Source organism: Haemaphysalis longicornis, unplaced genomic scaffold, assembly GCF_048455015.1.
Source record: "Haemaphysalis longicornis isolate Haplotype H1 unplaced genomic scaffold, Haemaphysalis longicornis Haplotype H1 scaffold_1, whole genome shotgun sequence".
NCBI lineage: Eukaryota > Metazoa > Arthropoda > Arachnida > Ixodida > Ixodidae > Haemaphysalis > Haemaphysalis longicornis.
In genome coordinates this window covers 179222659-179241711 of record NW_027526203.1, presented here as the reverse complement: position 1 = coordinate 179241711, position 19053 = coordinate 179222659, and the positions used below count along the sequence as shown (strand labels likewise).

The 19053-nt window shown below is 48.5% G+C and overlaps 1 protein-coding gene across 3 annotated transcripts in view; it reads left to right on the top strand.

Moving 5' to 3' along the window:
• LOC144139792 (organic cation transporter protein-like) overlaps positions 1–9688 on the top strand; it is an 87652-nt gene extending 77964 nt beyond the window's left edge. The window contains exons 8-9 of one of the 3 annotated variants that reach the window (XM_077672059.1): positions 5919–6070; positions 9423–9688. In XM_077672059.1, the coding sequence (XP_077528185.1) occupies positions 5919–6070; positions 9423–9498 (228 nt within the window). In that variant the 3' untranslated portion in view covers positions 9499–9688. The remainder of the gene's footprint in view (positions 1–5918; positions 6071–9422) is intronic. The other 2 variants (XM_077672054.1, XM_077672051.1) reach the window with 2 other exon arrangements.
• The last annotated feature ends 9365 nt before the right edge of the window (positions 9689–19053 follow it).

The following is a 19053-nucleotide window of genomic DNA, read 5'->3' as shown; positions in this document are numbered from 1 at the left end:
CCACGTGGCCACGTGCGGTGCAGAACCGTGTTCGATAGAGGAAGACGAACATCCAGCTGTGGTCCCTCGTACATCGGCGAGGCTTAAACAACGCCGTGAGGCGAAAAAAGAGGAAGCAGCTACTATTGCGTACAGCTTCGCTACCGTCAAGTCTTACGCATTAGTGTGAGCTTCCTTCAGTTTTGTTCTATGTCCTTCTGAAGCTCGCTGTGTTCGCGGAACAACCACAAAATGTTTCGGCGATGTGGCGTATCCATTGCTAACGGAATAAAAAACAAGCAGTAAAGAAAATAAGCCGGACACAGCCGCGCATAAGCCACTCAAGTACAAACGCGCCTCCTAAGGGAAAATCAAGTGCGAATCTGACATACCAAAGTTTTAGCGTGACTCCACGAATACGTTCGCAGTCATCCGCCGATCCCGGCTGCACCGCCAGCCGGCAGGTTGAAGCGCTTGTACGACGACGAAGGAACGAGAAATTGAGCTGAGATGAATGAGCATCTCAGCACTATTCAGGTACTCTAGTCGTGACAGTCGGCATTTGCCGTGCCGGGTAACCTTCAACGGCATTTGCAAACCTAGCAATGAGTGTATTAGTTGCAAAGAAGTTTGCATGCATTTCTAATATTGATAATGGGTATTCATATAGTGCATAGTTACTGAATGGTGTTATTCCCGCAGCTTCGCTAGTCACCCGGTCCTGTAGAACCGAATAGCTCAGTATAGAAAATAATGTTTCTATAGCGAAAATCTAAAAAAAATGGTAAAAAGCCTTCGTTGTAATCGGATTTATTCATTACTGAGGATGTATGTACATGTACTTTTGGTTGCCGCTTTGTCGATTTACCAGTTTTGCTTTGTGTATATTTTTCTTTTTCTATAGCTGCCTCTTTTTTATAGTAATGTACAGTGTGATATTACCATCAAAATTGCGTAAAAATGTTGAATTAATGTAGTCGCTCCGTCTCTATGTGCTAAATCACTGCTGTTGTCTTCTGTAGGACGTAAGGGGGGCTCAAGCTGCAAATGGAAGCTTTTTTTCCTTCCTTCAAATCTCGTATTCTGTTTTCTACTGGACACAGAGAAATAAATAGCTTATCTAGCTGACCTTTGTTTTTGTACGGAAGTTTTTCACTCCCCTATACTATCCATGGTATTCACCGGTGTTGTGAAAAACTCAGGAGATCGTAGTGCTCTGTCGGCGAATATCTGCAGTTAAGATATTTCTTCCTGGCACAGTTGTGTTTTCAAGCAGCAGTTACCGATCTCGCCTCTTCCACCAGAGCCCGTTGTTATCCCTTGAAAATTTGGCTAAGGGTGGGAAACTACTACAACACACTCGACGGTGGTATTAACAGCTTTTCAGTCGAAAAAACCGTGAATGTTTGGCATTAGGAACACGACGATGTCGATGCATATGGCGATAACTACTACTATCACGGTGCAAAGTGATGACAGAACATTTAAATAAACACTTTGAGACTTGTACTAATCCGTGGGAATGGGTCCTTCAGTGCTCACATAAAAAGAAATCCTGCAGCTTCACTATGGTTCAAATTTTGCGCTGTTCAGGTGCATCCAAGAATTCGACGTCACCATCGTCTACAAATCCCACAGGAAGCATTCGAACGCTGACTGCCTATCATGCGCACCCCGTAGACCCACTGTTGCAGGACTGTGATGAAGACGGCGCGTTTTTTTTCTATAGTGACGGAGATCGACTTAGCCGCTCAGCAACACGCTGACCCAGTGTTGTGCACCATGATCAACTACATTGAAGGACGCAAAGCCGTCGTGCCAAGCGCGTTCAAGCGAAACTTCTCTGCATTCAGCCTGAAAACTCCGTAACCAAAATTTTGGCCCCGTAACCAGATCAAATTATCTGCTGGTCATTCCCGCAGAGCTACGTAATTAACTTTTTGAAGCCTGGCACGACTACCCGTCTTGCAGACACCTGGGCACAGCCCGCACGCTTGGAAAAATCAAAGCGAAATACTATTGGCCCCGCCTTACTTCCGGCGTCCTGGAGCTGCCGCTGGCCGAAGCTGCCGTGGTTGCCACCGGAAAGAAACTCCGCTGACAAGACCTGCGGTACTTTTGCAGCCCATCGCTATACCATCGAGACTTTGAGACTTTTCAAACAGATCGGAATGGACCTTCTAGCCCCGCTTCCTACGTACTGAGGTGAGAACAAGTGGATTGTCATAGCAACAGACTACATGACGTGCTACGCAGACCACCGCTCTTCTATAGTGGACTGCACAAAAAGTCGCCAAATTGATCAATCGAGTTGTGCGGCAATATTGAGCCCGTGAAGTCCCAGCCCCGGTACGTCGCAATGGCCTTCACTCCAGAGCTTATGCAAGGAGTCTTGTGCTAAAGAGACACGGAGCATCGAGTACACATGGCGTACCACCCCATGCAAACGGACTAACAGAACAACGGACCAGCAGCTCCTGGATGCCGGATACTACAACCATCGACGTCGAGACGCCGAATATCACACAGGTGATCTTGTGTAGGTCCGGACCCTCCACCCACGACGCGGCCTTAGCGAGACGCGTCTGCAACGGTACTTCATGCGCGTACAGAACTCTATGACGTGTGGACCAACGTGTTTACGAGGTTGTTACCGACAGTGACAGCGGGACATTACGACGACGGATGCGACCACAGTCCATCCATGTGGTTCGCCTCAAGCCTTAATATGCCGGAGAATAAACTTTCACTTTCATTATTTCGACAATTGTTTTATTTTAGCACAGGGTCGATGGATTCTTAGTGGGGGAGGGAAAGATGCCGCGAACTAGGCATTTTGACTCATTCATGTCTTAATAGAGATGCTGTTTAAGCTGGTGGTTGGGCCCGCGAATGTGGACAGTAAAACCTCGCCTAGCGATGACGTCATTGCGCGCTCCGGCACTAGCATGATTTGCCTGGCAGCGCTCGGGCGGGACTCGTGCTACCACCTGCAGGAGGCGCGATAGAAATGGTGCAAGCACAGCCTTGGAAACGCGTCGCGGGGAGTCCTGACACAATTGTTACAAGCACGACGTTGTAAACGCGTAGCGGGGTGCCTAGAAAGGCCGAGAAGCGGTAACGTTAATGAATTCTTAATTGGCGTCTCATACACCAGAACACACATGCCGAACGGTGGCTACCGAACGAGTACGAAAATATCCTGCGTCAGCTCCACTAACGTGAAACCTGGGGAGGGGCGAAGCATGCAGTGTATAAAGTGTATTCAAAGATGGTAAGTCTCTCTCTTGCCACATGGCGCGCGCTGATGGGGCGCCGGAAAAGCGCCGCTGGGAGGAGCGACCGGGCGCGTGTTGAGGGAAAGGCGCTCTCTCTTGCATTGAACCGGATTTAAGAAACTAAATCAGAGTCAGACTGGCCGTAAGTTGCCTTCCTGTCACACGCCGCCGCATGCTAAGAAGTATCCTTTATAGAAAAAAAACCTGGGGTTTGAAACCAATTCCGAGACAGAATTAAACAAAATTATGTTATTACTGCAATTAAACCATGGTTATTCATGTATTTTAAATAAGTTTAAATCATGTTAGTTTATTTGGAACTGGTTGTATCGATGATACACTTGTTTCTTGACCATCGTTTGACTTGCTTTACCGTGACGATATCAGACAACGACGACAGGAAACGACAGCCCGAGCCCCCACGGTGCTTAGCCCGTAGAAAAGGGGCCATCTCCACTAACGTGAAACCTGGGGTGAGGCGAAGCCAGCAGTGTATAAGTGTATTCTTTGGGGAGCAGAAGTTCGTTCCAGTAAAGGTCCATTTATAAAGAACCTCGCTTCGGTCTTCACTGCGGGACAATATACAGCGACAATGCCATATCATGCCCCGGCACGCTATAACGATTACGACCCGCCGCAAAGAACGCTTAGCGACAAGAGCTCTTTGTCAAGAGTTCTTTACGTTTTGCGCGGAGCAAGATCACGTGCGCCCATGCTCATAGAAGAAAATTGGTCACGAGTATTTGTGTGGCGTAGAAAAAGCAGTTCTCAGGTAGAAATGAATATAAAGTGTTGAAAAAAATGCAGTTAGTGGCGCTTGCAAGAGGGTGGCGTTTGGATGTGTACGACCCGCTGAGGAAGTGGGTTGATTCAGTCGATAGTTTGTTTTAGGCTGCCGATGACCAGCTATCTGAATGCATTGAGCTTACCGAATAGGAAAAGGAAACACTTTTTCTGTGCCACATAAATCCTCCAGCACCTTTGAAGATACGTACGGGAAGACATGGATGCATACAAGTATTGTTCCAGAAACGTGTTAACTGAGGTGAAACTTCAGGCGGTGTCATGACTGGCGAATACAATAGTAGAGTGGTACAGACATGCTTCTTTAATGTGCTCCTTGTATCATAAAGTGACCTACAAAGAAACGCTACGCAAGGAAACGCTTTCCGCCGCCTAGTGCCGCTGTCTGCGGAAACGCTGTCGGGGCACCTAGGTTTTTTTGTCATTTGAAGCGAATAATTTTTTTGTGGTTTCTGCTGTTTGCAAGAGCACGTTACAAAATGAGTTTTTTGCTCCCGTCTAACCTGCGCGAACCATTTTTGCGGCCACAGAGCCAGCATAACGTAGCACGGTGTTGTGCAATCGCAAGTAATAATTTACGCTTCTTGATTTGTTGCAGCGTTTTTGTTGAATCTCCCATAAGCTTCCTGCTCATTGCGGTCCATTCTTAAGTGCAGAACACTTTAGCGGCTCGCCTTGTCGTCGTAGCTCGTTCGCTGTAATAATGTCAGCGACTACCGTGATCAGGTCGCGCAGCGATGTAACGGACCCAAGTAGAGCCCCACGGCGTTGCGGCGTAACGGACCCAAACAGAGGCTTTGAAAAACAAGCGGTTTAACAGTTCGAATCTCCTGAACCGCTGGCGCTTAATTGTCATACATGTCCCCGCTATTTAGCCCAAAGGAAACTACAGGTACATTTGAGGCAAAACCTTTGTATATAACCGGCAGCACCCACGTGTATTTAGTTAGGACCACCCGTGAAATTGGGTTTTACGATAGTAAGTGAATAAATTGGCCGCCAAAAACGACGCGTACCAAAACTGCGCAGTAAGGCGCCGGCACGTGTGAGATCCCGCTCACGCTGTTCCAGGCAGGGGGCGCGCGAGCACTGCGGAGGCGGGAAATTGGAATTGCATTGGACAAACTTCCATTCAATTCATCAAGGGAGGAGTGAGACATGGATGCAAAGAGCGTGATGGGTGGCAGAAGTGACCTGATAACGGTGCCACAGCCCATTATGGCGAATCGGCTATAATTTTGGAACGGCTCTAAATGGAACGGCTTTAATTTTTTTCCAGAGCTCTCTATACTGGCCCTAACCTGCCACTTTCTGTTAAAGCCGTACGCAATATTAAAAGTGGGTCATCATCATTATCATCATCATCACCAGCCTATCTATGCCCACTGCAGGGCAAAGGCATCTCCCATTATTCTCCAATTACCTCGGTCCTGTGCCAACTGTGACCAATTTATCCCCGCAAACTTCTTGATCTCATCTAACTTTCTGCCGCCCCCTGCAAAGCTTGCCTTCTTTGAAGCGGGTATGTGACAGTAAATTGAACTTACCCGGAAACAGCCCGGTTTCAAAACTGAGGCAGGTCTCAGCCGTATTTAGAAACGTTACTTATGGCAAAGTGATACCCCCAAACTTTATTTGTAATAGGAAACCAGAGATCCGAGTATTTCTTCCGAAACATTTCTAAGACACCTAGCACCTAGAGAGCTCGGCGATTCGTTACGTCTTCGAAGGGGCAATGCTTGTGTTTTTTCGCGCTGTTTGTCGATATATTAGTCAAGCGTACGATGCATGCCTCTATGCTTTGTTTACATGTATTTAACCTATCAAATGCCGCTAATTCTCCACACGTCTTCGCAGATGCTGCATACCCACTGGGCAGTCGTTCCGGCAGTCCTGCTTGCCGCTGGAGTCATAAGCGCCACGGCCGTAGCTTTTATGCCAGAAACCTTGGGACTAGACCTGCCCGACACCTTCTTTCAGGCTGATCAATTAGGGCGCCGACGCTCAGGGTAGGTATTTAAAGATAATATTTGACAATAGAAAATGATAGAACACCACCACGAAAACATATTGGCCAGGGTGGCTATTTCAATAAGCGCAGTATATGCACGGTTTTGAGAGCGGTGGCCAGGGCGCGACCTTATTGGACAATGTGACGTGAATCGGCATTGCTGGCCTTTTTGGACGCGTTTCTTGCCGTGGTTTTCAATGGGCCGGGGCGCATCGGCGAGCACCGGAGCTGCTTTATGGGCGAATGTTGCGATTATTTTGAAGTTCCCTGTGAATGAGGACTGATCGGACGCGTAGATATTTTGTTGCCAACCTTCAGAGACTACTTCGTCCAGACAAATGACCCATGGTGCCAGTCGCCAAATTCATTTTCACGCGTTTCATAGCTGTTGGACGGCATCTTTTTTATTTCTACATGCACAGAAATCATGTATATCAGGGGACGGCGACCTGCCGCCCGCGGGGAAGTGTTATGCGGCCCACGGCACAACGTCGGAGCACCCCTCCCATTGCCGCTTCTGCAGGCTCACATAGCAATTCGATCCCCAAATGGGGTTAAGCAGGAAGAAAGCGAGATCGTCTCCGGTTTATATTGCTTCCCATATTCCCACTTAGCCAGATAACATATTCACTAGCTTTCTTTGCATTAGTCTTATAAAGCCATGCCTCCCCTAACTCCCTCCCTCACCCCCCCCCACCCCCCCCGCCCTGCCATTCGGCCTTTGCCGCGTCGGCTTCATGTAACTTGGCCCTCCATCTCAAAGGGTTGCCGACCTCTTCTATAAATGATATGGCTTTGAAGCACTGATTGCCACACTTTTCATATGATGAGCATGTGCGAATTCGTTCCACATAGATTATTAAAAGTTGGAAAAATTAATGCTTTTCCTCTCTGTGAAGAAGGATGACCTGCGAAGCTGGAAATAGTCGACGGAGTGCACGAAAAGAAACACGTTTGTTCTTATTTTGCTAATGAGCATTCTTCCTGGCGAATTCGCTGAAATAAACTTGGAAGGACCCGAGCTTCAATCTCGAGGACAAAGATGCAGCTGCCTGTTTTACTCCCGCGTCGTAGGCATGTTACTGTTTGTGTAACACACCAACCCAATCCGCTCGACAAGTGAGAGGATACCGGCCAAGTCACACTGGGCCGTTTGACGTCGAGTCCATGTTTAGATCTCCCGCCAGCACAGTGGCCATGTCATCAGTAAGTGCATGAAACCTATAGCTTCGCGTGTATGCCCCCCTCCCTCCGCACCCCTCCTAACTTGTGCACGCCGGCTACCGCTTGTGTGCGCGGGCCTGGAAGTGAAAAAAACGGTCGAAGATGTCGCTCTAAAAGCCCTTTAGGGGAACAAGTAATACTGCGCCACGTCAGCGTTCCAAGCGGGCAAGTTGCCGTTCATCTGGGAGGGATTCGCTGTTATTCGACGAGCTGGAACTAGAGGACGCAACGGCGGACGCTTTCTATTCTTTTCGCTTATATTCGCGCTTCTGTCCGGGCCGACGCTTTTTCAACTCCCGCTCTTCCTCCAAGCGGACGACATGCGTCTGTCCCATAGCGAGTTAAAGCTAGAAGGTCCCGAGCTTTGTTCTAGCGGACAAACATGTGACTGTCCGTTTCCCTCCCCGTCGTAGGCATATTACTGTGTGTAACACACCAACCCAGACGGAAACCTGTAGATTACGGAGGACAGCTGACAGGAAAGCATTGAGCCATCAGACTTCCATGTTTAAATCTCGAACCAGCGCAACGGGCATTAGCGGCAGCAGCATGGGGCCAGCTGAGCGTACATGCCCCACTTCTCCCACCCCCCACCCTACGCTACCCGTGCACGCATTAACCGGCAACCGGTGATTGCCGGTCACTGAAATACACCGGTGAAAATGTCACTCGAAAAGCCTTTCAAGCTGAAGAAGTATTATATGCGCCACGCCGGCGTTCCAACCGGGCAAGTGGCTCTTCAATTCACACCTACTCGGCGAGATGGAATTTCAGCGTGGCGGCGGCTTTCGGTAATTTTTACGCCCATTCGCGCTCCTGTGTGTTCTGCGCAATCAACCGATAACAGCGCTATTCCCGTTGTCAGCCGATAGCAACATGTGAAAGAGGCATCGGCGGTGACACGAAGAATAACAGTTGTGATAGAGCGGTCGGCGGTGGCGAGGTGGAGCCCCGGAGCGGCGCCGAGTAAAGCGGCTTCACTGGAATGAAAACTTCGGGGGTTAGACATAGACTGCTTCGCAGTAATAACATCGTAGCTGCAGCCCCCGCGGCAAGGCACCTCCGCTACGGGTCAGCTCTGGTTGCGCCAACGTGAATAATAAAGGCCTGGTGTGCAACGAAACACATGCAATGCTCACTGAAGTCTGTTTCTGAGCTCGTCACGAGGGGAAAGATGCGTTGACGGCAGCGCCGAACGGCGGGCCTCCGGGGACGCCAGCGGTACGATGAAACGCGTTTGATGCACTTTAAATCAAGCGAGACCACATTATTTTGCGCCGTGGAAAAGCTGTTATGCACTAGGGAAAACTAGATCAGAATCTAGGAGTCACCTCTCTGATCGGCTAGCTTAAGCTTCCAGACTGACTCGTTTTGTCGCGACGACACGCACGCAACGCGTACACACAACAGGAGGCGTGCTTTAGAAAAAGCGTTTTGAAGCAGATTGGTGTTGACTACGCTACACTTGGAAGCAGCCTTCCTTTACGGTCTGAAAAAGTCACCCTTGCCGATGTTCTCAGGGAAAAATAGCTTCGCCAGAGAATGGCGATCTAGCGATGCCTGGTCTCCGTGTCGGGCTCACTGTGCGGAAAACGGTGCATTGGGGAAAGCCACACACGCGGACGGTCTTTGTGAAGTTGCAGCCAGTTAGACTCGCATGGCAATTCGTCCCACACCTTGACGCCCCGATCGCAGCTGGTAGATCCAACTATGGCGCAAGTTGTTCCCCTGACTCCCACAGGTTATGACTGAGCACTTCACTGAGCACCACGGCAGCCTACGGCAGAAACCGAAACAGGCCCGTGCTAAACGAGGGCGGCGCTAGCGTCACCTGTTTAAGCTCAGCCCAACTGCTCGCTGTAAACGATTTATGTCTCTGCATTTCTTTACATCTGCGGTTTCACAACGATTTCTTCTCCATGCCATAACAAGTATTCGCGCTCTTCATTCTATCCAACAGTTTCCCCTTTCTGTCCAATGCCTTAATAATTGCACGGCCAAGAACTTTTTTGGTGACTTACTTGCATGATGACAGCATACTTCACATGTCGTGTCGCAGTCTATTTTTTTCTGTGCATTTCTTACCACTCACCTTACAGTTGTCTTTCATTGTTTTATCCCCACAGCTCCCGTAGCCCAGCACAATTGAAAACTGAGCTACGTTTGGAAGAAAATGAAGTAGTCACGCTGGAGACGTGCTGATAAATTTGGAAGAAAATGAAGTAGCCCCGCTGGAGACGTGCTGATACATTGAACAACTAGCAAGTTCCACTTCATCTGAAAGCACTTCGGAGATTTTCATCTAATGTTGACATTGTCAATTAAAACCTAACGTGTTTTAAGTAAATAACATTACTCACATTTAACCTCTGCGGCTTTGAATTATTTCTCAGTTCCTGAATTTATAGCCGATCATCCTGTGTCAAAGCATCAACAGCCAGTGGGCTCTGCTCGGAAGAGAGTACAATGAAAACAATGCCTGTTACATTAACTCAGGAGACACACGTTTTTTGATTACTCTCTCTATACTTAGCCCTGCTACACCCATAGTGTGCACCGGCTTTGGAATAGGAGCGTTAACTCGTTGTTGGACCTGTGACAATGGAAACACGAGAACTCTTAATATGAAGTGCCCTTTTCGCATTACACGGAGGGACATCTAACAACTTCTCATTGAAAAATCCTCTAGATTGAAAACGGATTCCAGCAGGGTACTCTTGGTCAGTACACCCGGCATGCACTTTGATGAAACTTTCTTCATAGAGAGATTAGCTTACCGTTTCTGACGGCCAGCTCCGCTCCGCTAGCAAGTGGGAGAGCCATTGCGCACGCGTGGTGGGCTAGTGGCGATACCGGAGCGAGGCCAAGGTCTATCCAAATAGGTGGTGAAGCTTTGGGCAAAAAGCGGTTCAGAACCTATTGCCAGCGACATCAACAAGGGGAGTTATGGGAGCGGCGATTGAAGCGCGACTAGGTATGGGGAGAACAAACAGCAATAACAAAAACCAAGTTGTATTCAAGAATAAAACAATATTTATATTTTGCGAAGGAGATTTGTTTCTGAATCACATTTATCTAGGCACAGTGTGCAAAGAATTTATTAAAATGTTTATTCATTCTCAAAAGCCTTTTTGTAGCCCCTCTGAAGAATGGCTAGTGCCATTGCGCTGTGATGCAGTCCATGTAGTGATTGGAGAGGCGTGCGTAAAGATCGTCTGCCAGTTAACGCCCGCCACGTGTTTTGGTGTAGAGCATTTGCATTCGTTTTTCCTTATTAATTTGGTGTGAACTTAATTTTTGCTGTGCGTGGAGTTTTGAGGTGCGTTGTATCGTGGTAGAACACGCTTAGCACCGTGCCCGACGGCCACGGTGTCTACGGAGCGATGCTGCCAACGGTTGGCACGGAGCGCTTTCTTCGGTACTCACGGAGACGATGTGCTGTACAAGGTTGAACAGCAACTCCCGTACACTTGGCGTTTCACTGCACCGCTTTCCTCTCATTTCCACAAGTTAAGGCAAAACTATATAGTAGTGTTTATACGTGCATGGGAGGTCGTGTAAGGGGACGTCTTGGTGCTTTGAAAAAAAGTTGCAGGTGAAATCTACGTATGGGTCTTAAGATGTAAGACGCGATAGCGTAACTTTGACTCCCAGGGAGCATTTTCGAATGCAGTTGATGTATTTCCGATCAATGCTTCACGAGCACTGAAGGTCAGCGAGAAGAGAGAGACTAGCAGCGAAGGTTTTTAATCGCCATGGCGTAGGAGAGACAAAGTCCCTCTGCGTTTCTGTTGCGGCTGCAGGTTGATTGTTGGTGAGTTTGAGCGAGAAGGTGTCAGTTTCAGTGTTTCAGAGTGTTTATTCTTTTATGCTTAAGCGGGACTGAACATATTTGCTTTTTGCGAAGAGAGAGAGAGAGAGAGAGAGAGAGTATCAATATATTTATTACAGAAGAAATAGTTGAGCTTTAGGAAAAAGGGGCAAAGAGATGGTAGGGAGCTCGAGGGTGGAACCTGAAGTCTAGGGCGCCAGATGCAGCCGTTCTTTCCCCTGCGCTCTCATCAGCTCGCGCTGATCTTGAGGTAACGAGCAGGTCAAAGCTGCATCCCTTGTCCTAATAAAAGTGGAATAAGTAATGTTTGAGTTGTTCCCCGCAGAGAATACCCTTTGACGTAGCTAGGATGCGTGGAATATGGACGTTTCTCTGATTTTAGCAGAGTTAAGTTAATGTTTGATGTTCCCATCAAATATATTCGCCCACATACATTTGTAGATAATTCTGTTGGTTTATCCTCCACAGACTTTGCGATTCCTTGACATTGAGACCTCCTTGTACCAAGGGAAAAAAATGTGTTTCCAGGCGTACGATGAGGAGGCATTGTTGTCGTTTTTCTTAACGGGAGCGTGGTATTCATGGTCGCAAGAAACGCGGTATGTGAGTTGCCGTGCCTCTTGTTCGGTCCCTCGTTTTCTTCCAGACCGCTGCGCCTGGGCGTCCAGGTGACGTTAATAATTTTCTGAATAGTGGAAGGGAGTATCTTACAGAAGCGTTTAGATATTATGCCTGCAGAAAAGAGGTAATGGCCTTTGAGAGCCTGTAACAATGCTTACTCCTCTATTCGATACTTCCGCTAGTACGATTTCCCTCAAACTCCGTTTATTTCTTCCTGCACTGATAAAGGTCATGCAATCACAAAGATTGCCTAAGTAGTCAACTACGACAACTGCTGCTTCGTACTATCCTGAGTGCCGGAGTCGGTGTATACGGTGGTCTCATGAGTTTGAAACTTTGGTCAAAGGAACTTGATTCTGACATATGCCTGTTCTTGTGTAGGTTTGGATCCACAATTTTCGTAAAGGAGAGTTTTTATGTACAATCACTGAATCGGTGACCTGTCTATCAAGGCGCGCAGGTGTTTCTTCCGAAGGGTAACCTGTGTTTCATGCGATTTCCTGTCCCAATTTCGTTTTCCCATCCGCTCACTTGCTGCTAAAAGAGTGGTTTCTTTGATTTCTTCAAGAGCGTTATGAAGACACAATTTGAGGGCCTATTTATCGTCATAATGATGAAAATCCAATTTAGGTCGACTGCAGGACGAAAGCCTCTCTCATATACGTTCACTGCTCTTGTCCTGCGCGGCCGGAGTCCATTCATTGCCTCGAATGCTGGTACTTCCTCTCTCCTTCGAGTTAATCGCCGTCCCCTTCTTCTAGACCCATCTCCACCAGCCCATTCTGTTACCCTGCTGAACCACCAGCTGTCAGTTCGTCTCACGGTCATAATTGCGAGGTTGAGGACTTCCTATATGCTGTCCCGATGATGGTCTTTTTTATTTTCTTCGACGCGGGACAATTTGTGGCACGGCAAGCTCTGCAATATCCAGCTCATGATCAGTGGCTTTATGAGTGCCACCGCTTCGTCTTTCTTTCTGTTCTGGCTCCTCTTGGTTAGGTGCTTTATGATGTGTGTAATCGGCTAAAATTGTTCTCTTTTTCGGCGATTGTGAGTTAGGCTCTGCCACTTTACTCTGGAGCCCCGCCAAACAACCTTACGTGACTGTTCTCTGTGAGGACATGCGTACGTATTTTACGGTGATTTTTAACTTGGCCGCGCAGCGCCCTCCGTCATTTGCCAAACACAGCTTGCAGCGGAGACAGAACCACGGGAATTTTGTAATTTAGTTTGAAAATTTATGTGAATAGACCCTTGTGTTTTATTAAATTTGGTTCATTTCTACTCATAATCAATGCCTTCCATGAGTTTTGAGAGACTGGCGTTAATCCTTTGCCACCCCACCCCATCCTTTAAGTTAAGTGACCCAATGGTGGTGGTGATGGCATCAGTCCCGGTGAAAACACTCCGGGGTGGCCCAGTGGGTAAGGCGTCGCGCTGCTGAGCCCAAGGTTGTGTTTCGATTCCCGGCCCCGGCGGCCGTCTTTCTGATGGAAGCAGAAAAGTGAAATTCCCGTGTGCCGACACTTCGGCGCACGTTAAAGATTTCAGGGTGGTCGAAATTATTCGGGCAACTTCTGCTACGGCGTGTCTCGTAGCCCCGGCGTAGCTTGGGCTCATAAAATACCGGAATTTTATTTTTTCTTCCGGTTGAAAGATGCATTGATGTGGTGGCGTCCGTTGCGGGCATCGCTCGTTACCGTGTTTGTGGAGTATGCAACCACCGACCTGGCATTCAATGAACATCACTGCGCAGGCGTGGCACCTGCTGAAATTCCATGTCCTTTCTTTAACCTTCGCCCTGTTATTACTGTCCTCCTTTCCACACTTCAGCTGCCCCGATTCAGGCCAGCCCTCGAATCTTGATGTTTCAGTCGTAGCTTCCGGCTGGCAGCGCTGACGTATTTCCGTGGGCACTTGATGAGCCCGGCTGATTGCGGAAGGCTAGCAGGCACGGGAAAATCGAAACATGAGCCTACTAGCGCTATCGCGTTAAAATGGGTCTATGTTATGTCAAAGTAATCGCTTGATTTCACCTCAGGTTTGGCTCGGAGCAACTGGTGTCACATACAAAAGGACGTTTCAGCGTATTGCAATAGCGCAAGTATTGTGCGCCACTCGGACTCAAACAATTCGCTTTAATTGTATACTTCAGAGTCTTCTCTATTGCATTAACACTAGGGGTGTCCGAATATCAAATTTTTCGAATAAGAATCGGGTACGAATATCTTGCTTCGAATATCGAATCAAATATCGAATAATTGAGGGGAGAAGCGGCTTTCCAACTCAACTTTTTATTCATTTGTGGATTTTTATGGAATTGGCACAGAAACTGTAAATGCTTCTGTGATGACACCTTAAAAACTTCCAGGTAATATTTCGAGGGCTTTTTATTTATAAAATTTTCGTTCTGTTCACCTTATACCGAGCTTTAGCGGCCTATAAAACATGACAGAAGACTTATTCGGAGCGCTTTGCATTCCCAAATCAATGGACGAGGTCGTGACTGTCACATTTTCATTATAACGCGTTTTGTTTTTCAATTTTTACTTTTTCAGAGGCGAATGCACAAAAGGCACATAGACGATAGAGGACTATTTGAATAAAAAATTCACAAAACGTAAACTTGAACATCCAGGAGTGTCACGCCCGGAGCTGTTCATCAAGGAATGCAAGGCAAAGAACTGAGTCAAAATAGACCTAGCGGTCACGAAGATATCACTGGAACAAGCGACGTAGGCGGCAAAAAAAGCCGTTTTTAGAAAACGGCTTCCGAAGTTGTAACATAAATCTCATTCATCAAAAGTCGTTAGGGTTCTAGCTTTTTGTGTCCTTTTGAATACATGGCTTCTGGAATGCCTTGCCTTGAAATTGAAATGCCTTTTGCAGCCTTTTTCTTTCCATAAAACATCACTTTTAGCTCCTCTGTGAAGAGTACATAGCCCAATTTGCAGAGCAAACGGGGGGAGATAGCTTTCATTGGAAAGTAGGTTAGCTGGTTGCCTGTATTGCACTGGACAACTTCCCTCTGCAGTGTTGTGACCATGGCAACAAGTGAAACACTTTTATTTTACTTAAATTTAAAAACTGAGTTTCGACTTCTTTTCTGCCTTATAACCTTGCGTGTAGCAGCAACTTCGTACTCGTACATGCAGGGGTGCATTGCCAAAGCTTGCATACCACAAGGATACAAATGAGCTAGTTTGTAGCTTGGTATAATATTCTGCGTAGCCCCAACTTCAATGCATGCCCAATTTTTAATACTTTTGACGTTCAGGGTATCTAATATTTTTCACAGCAGAGCCAATACGCAATAAACTGTAGACGTATGCATCCGTATTAATAATGTCCCTAAAAATTCAATTTGTTAAATGCTACGATAGTGAGCCACATTTTTAACACCGTCAACGCGTTGTTATTCCTAACTCAGACCTTTCTGCATGATTACTCGAAGTGCACGACAAAAGTTGTAAAAGGAAGTGATATGGCTCGTTCGCATCGCGGGGCTACGAATCGGCTACGAACCATGTTACCAATAGGCCCGCCGCCGTACTTTCCCGCATCACTCCTCGGCTGTGCGGCGAAACCACTGAGTGCGCCTTTGAAACAGGCCCCATCGGGTCGGTGGCTCATACTTTCAAGTTTCGACAAGCTTGGGTCAGACGCCTCGCTTTCAACGCGCTTCAATCTCCGGCGGTTGCCAGCGACACGTCGAGACCCGTCCCAAGGACACAGAGGCCTCGCGATCGCAGCGGAGTCCTCCTCTCTCCCCTTTATGAGACTCAGCATGCGCCGATGCCATCGACTGCTCACGAACTCGGGAAAGAGTGTGGTGTGTGTCTGTGACGTTCGTAGCATGCGCAAATGTAGAGGTAACGCTGTTTCGACCGTTAACGCTTTTGGGTATAAATACTACCCTCGCAAGCGCTATAATCATTCCTGTTATTGCAGCGAATCACTGCTGTCACTCTGCTAGAGTCCTGTACTCTTACCTCGCCCGTAGGGGCATTGTTCTTTGGCTTCGGCTCACCTCTCGCTATGAAGTAAACAGTTACGTTAGCCTACGGCTTCTAGACTTCTTCACGGCTGCAACAGCGGCCGGCCGCTCGCTTTACAAAACGCTACCACACGTATGTCGGAGTCGACGGAGCTTGGCTCGGGTCGGCCCTCCCGGTTGCAACAACTGGTTGGGAGCGGTCGGATGGCAACTTCGTAACACCTGGAGCCAGCGGTGCCAGATCCAACACCACGAACGTCAAGGCGGCTTTGGACTTCGCAGAATTCACGGCGGTCAATGGTGAGTGCGGGACTTTTCTTCACTGAGTTTTACCAGGCTTCTGAGGATAGCTCGTAGGGCGCGTGTTTTTGTCGCGTGGGTTATTTGCGCAAAACATTTTTGGAGCAGTGGGAAAGCAGTACTTTAGACCGGCCATGAATTTGAAGCCGTTGAAAAAAGCCGCAGTTGTTGGAGCTTGCAAGAGAGTTGCGCTTGGATGTTACGGACGCGCTGAGAAAGGGGACTGCTGAGGACCGCTAAGCGTCAGGTTGCAGAGGCTGAGCGCCAGCAAGGATCTTGAAGGGAAAAAAACGAGAGCAGGAATTCCAACGCGAGGGAAAACAACGAGAGCAGGGACTCCACACGAGGAAAGAAAGCGAGAACAGAAGCAGTCGAACCTACCGCGTAAGTCCACGCTGTCTGCAGAGGCGTTTCGCCAGAAATTCTCTGAAGACGAGAGAGCTAAGGCCGAGTCGTACTTGGAGTCCACATATAAGCTGAGGGCTAACATGGAAGGGTGGCTCAAAGAGGCTAAGGCTTTCGGAGAGCACGACGAGGTAGTTGAGGGCTTCGGTCTCGAAAAGTTTTTCCGGCGACTACCGGAAAACGTCACGACTCTGGGTGCAAGACCGGCCAGGAGTAAATATTGTGGATTGTGAAGCACAGCTCGCATACGAGATCGTGGCACGGCGAGGTGCGCAGGAGCTTAAAGATGGCTAAAAAAGAGTTCAGGCAGAGGCTTGACAAGTGAGGGCCGAAAGGCAGAGCGTTCGAAAACGATGGCGGAGTTAACCTATTCTCTGGTAGTGAAACCGGCCAGGAAAACAAGGAGGGTGCAGATACAAATGAGCAGCGCCGAAAGACAGCTTTTGAAGCACGCAAAGAGTCTACGTGTTGCATCTGCGGCGAGACAGGGCACTTCGCAGCGAGTTGCAAAAAAGGCAAGCTCGTCTTTCCTGTAATAGACCAGAGTGAGGGAGCAAGCAGCCTCTGGTGCCTACTTCAGCTCGTGGTCAGCGGTAAACCATCCAGGGTTCTTGGCGACTCTGCAATAGTCATGACCCCCTTAATTAGCAAACACGAAATCACGAGAGGTAATCTTAGAAGTTAGTTATAATAATATATAAAAAATAGTTACAGTGGTGAAATAGAATTATAAATTATAAACATCAATTATAAATTGTCCTTCATTGGCTTTTCACAAAGGCCACATGTGAACATTTGATACATTGAAAACTCCGGTGAAATGAAATTCGAACGTGAAGTCCAGTAATAGTAGAGTGGGCTGCCTGCAGTAGAGGTGACAGTTGGCTCGTAATACATCATTATTAGAACCTGCAGAAACATGACAACTCAGGGGGAAATTTGACTACAAAACTTGGTACAAGAACGTACATCGAGTAAATGGAGCTTTCAATAGCTCCTCGGCACCACCTTAGTATAACCGGTTATACCCAATTGCAACAGTACAAAAAAGGGCCAACCGGCAAAGAGAATTTTGTCCACCCGAAGGTGGAGAGAAATTAAAGGGAAAAGCTTTCTTGCGACCCACCGCCAGCGGGACGAGCCCGGGGGGACCCCCCTTGTCCCCCCTAGGAAAAAGCCGGGTAGGGTGGGTGGCTGGGAACGGGAACTTGGACATCGGAATGGGTTAGGGGAAGAAGGGTGGCAATGGGGGGAGCAATTTTGCTCCAATCCTTCGGTCTGACTCTCTTCCAAGACTGATTGCTCAGCGCGGGCATCAGACAGTGCCAATTGCGAAATATGCGGTCCCTGCCACGGGTTACCGCTCACCCACAGGGTCCGATTACTGGGCCCCAACCATCGGAGACAAGAAGTTCCCTATTTGGTGGCGACGGACGGGCCCCCTCCCGACCCCCAGCTCAGCGGCCGATGCGTACTAACATCCTTGACCGACGGCCCCGCACCAGGTACTCACGGATCACCAGTGAAGCTTTCCACTATACACGGGTACTTGCAACACCTGCTTTTCACGGTCTCCGGACACCGGAAGTTTGTATGCGAACGGTGCCTCAACCACGGCCGCTCGATGGAAACTAGGTCTAGTTTCCATCGAGCGGCCGTGCCTCAACGGCCCGTTCGCAAGGTCCCTGCGGCACATCGGGACTATTGTTAGACACCCTGACCATGACTCTGTGCTCTTCAACACGTTACGGACATTTCCTCGTAATCGGTACATTATCATCAGTACTAGCTCTCGTGGCCCCGGCATCATGATCACCTGTACATAATCATCATCAGCACTTAATTGTGCTTTTCGTCCGAGTGTCCGAATAAACCGGTCACGCTTTTCATCATCTCTCAAGTGGTGGAGGGTGCGTTTCGATCTCGCAGTCTACCTCTGCAGTGCCACTCCTGGAGCTCCGTTCGGGCCGCCGTCTGACTCAGGAGACCATGCCCATGACGCTGGATCCAGCCAGCGCCACGGCTACGCCTCCCCCGCAATGTTTTATCAGCCGCCAGCGAGATCCGCCCGACTTCGCTGGCCTTCGTGGGGATGATGTCGAAGAGTGGTTGGAGAACTTCGAAAGGGTCAGCGCATATAACGGGTGGGACGACAAGCTAAAACGGCTGACTGTCGGCCTTTCCCTCACTGAGATCGCGAAGACGTGGTACCGCAATAACGCGGGACGCCTACCCGATTGGACGACCTTTACAACCGAGATCCGCAAGATTTTTGGGACATCCGCAGCTCGCTCTGAGGACGCAAAAAGAAACTGGAAGCGCCCGTGCAACACCCGTGCGAAAGCTACACGTCTTATATCGAAGATGTTCTCGCACTGTGCCGGAAGGTCAATAAGGATATGTCAGAGTCGGACCGCGTACGCCAGATACTGAAAGGTATTAACCAGTTCGCTTTCACTGCGCTCGCCCTTCAGAACCCAAGAACCGTCTCGGATGTCACCACTACTTGCCAACGTCTTGACGATCTGCAGTCAATCCGCATTCAGCAGGATACATCGGCCACGCGCTTAGGCGACGAAGACCTTCGCGTGCTTATAAGGCA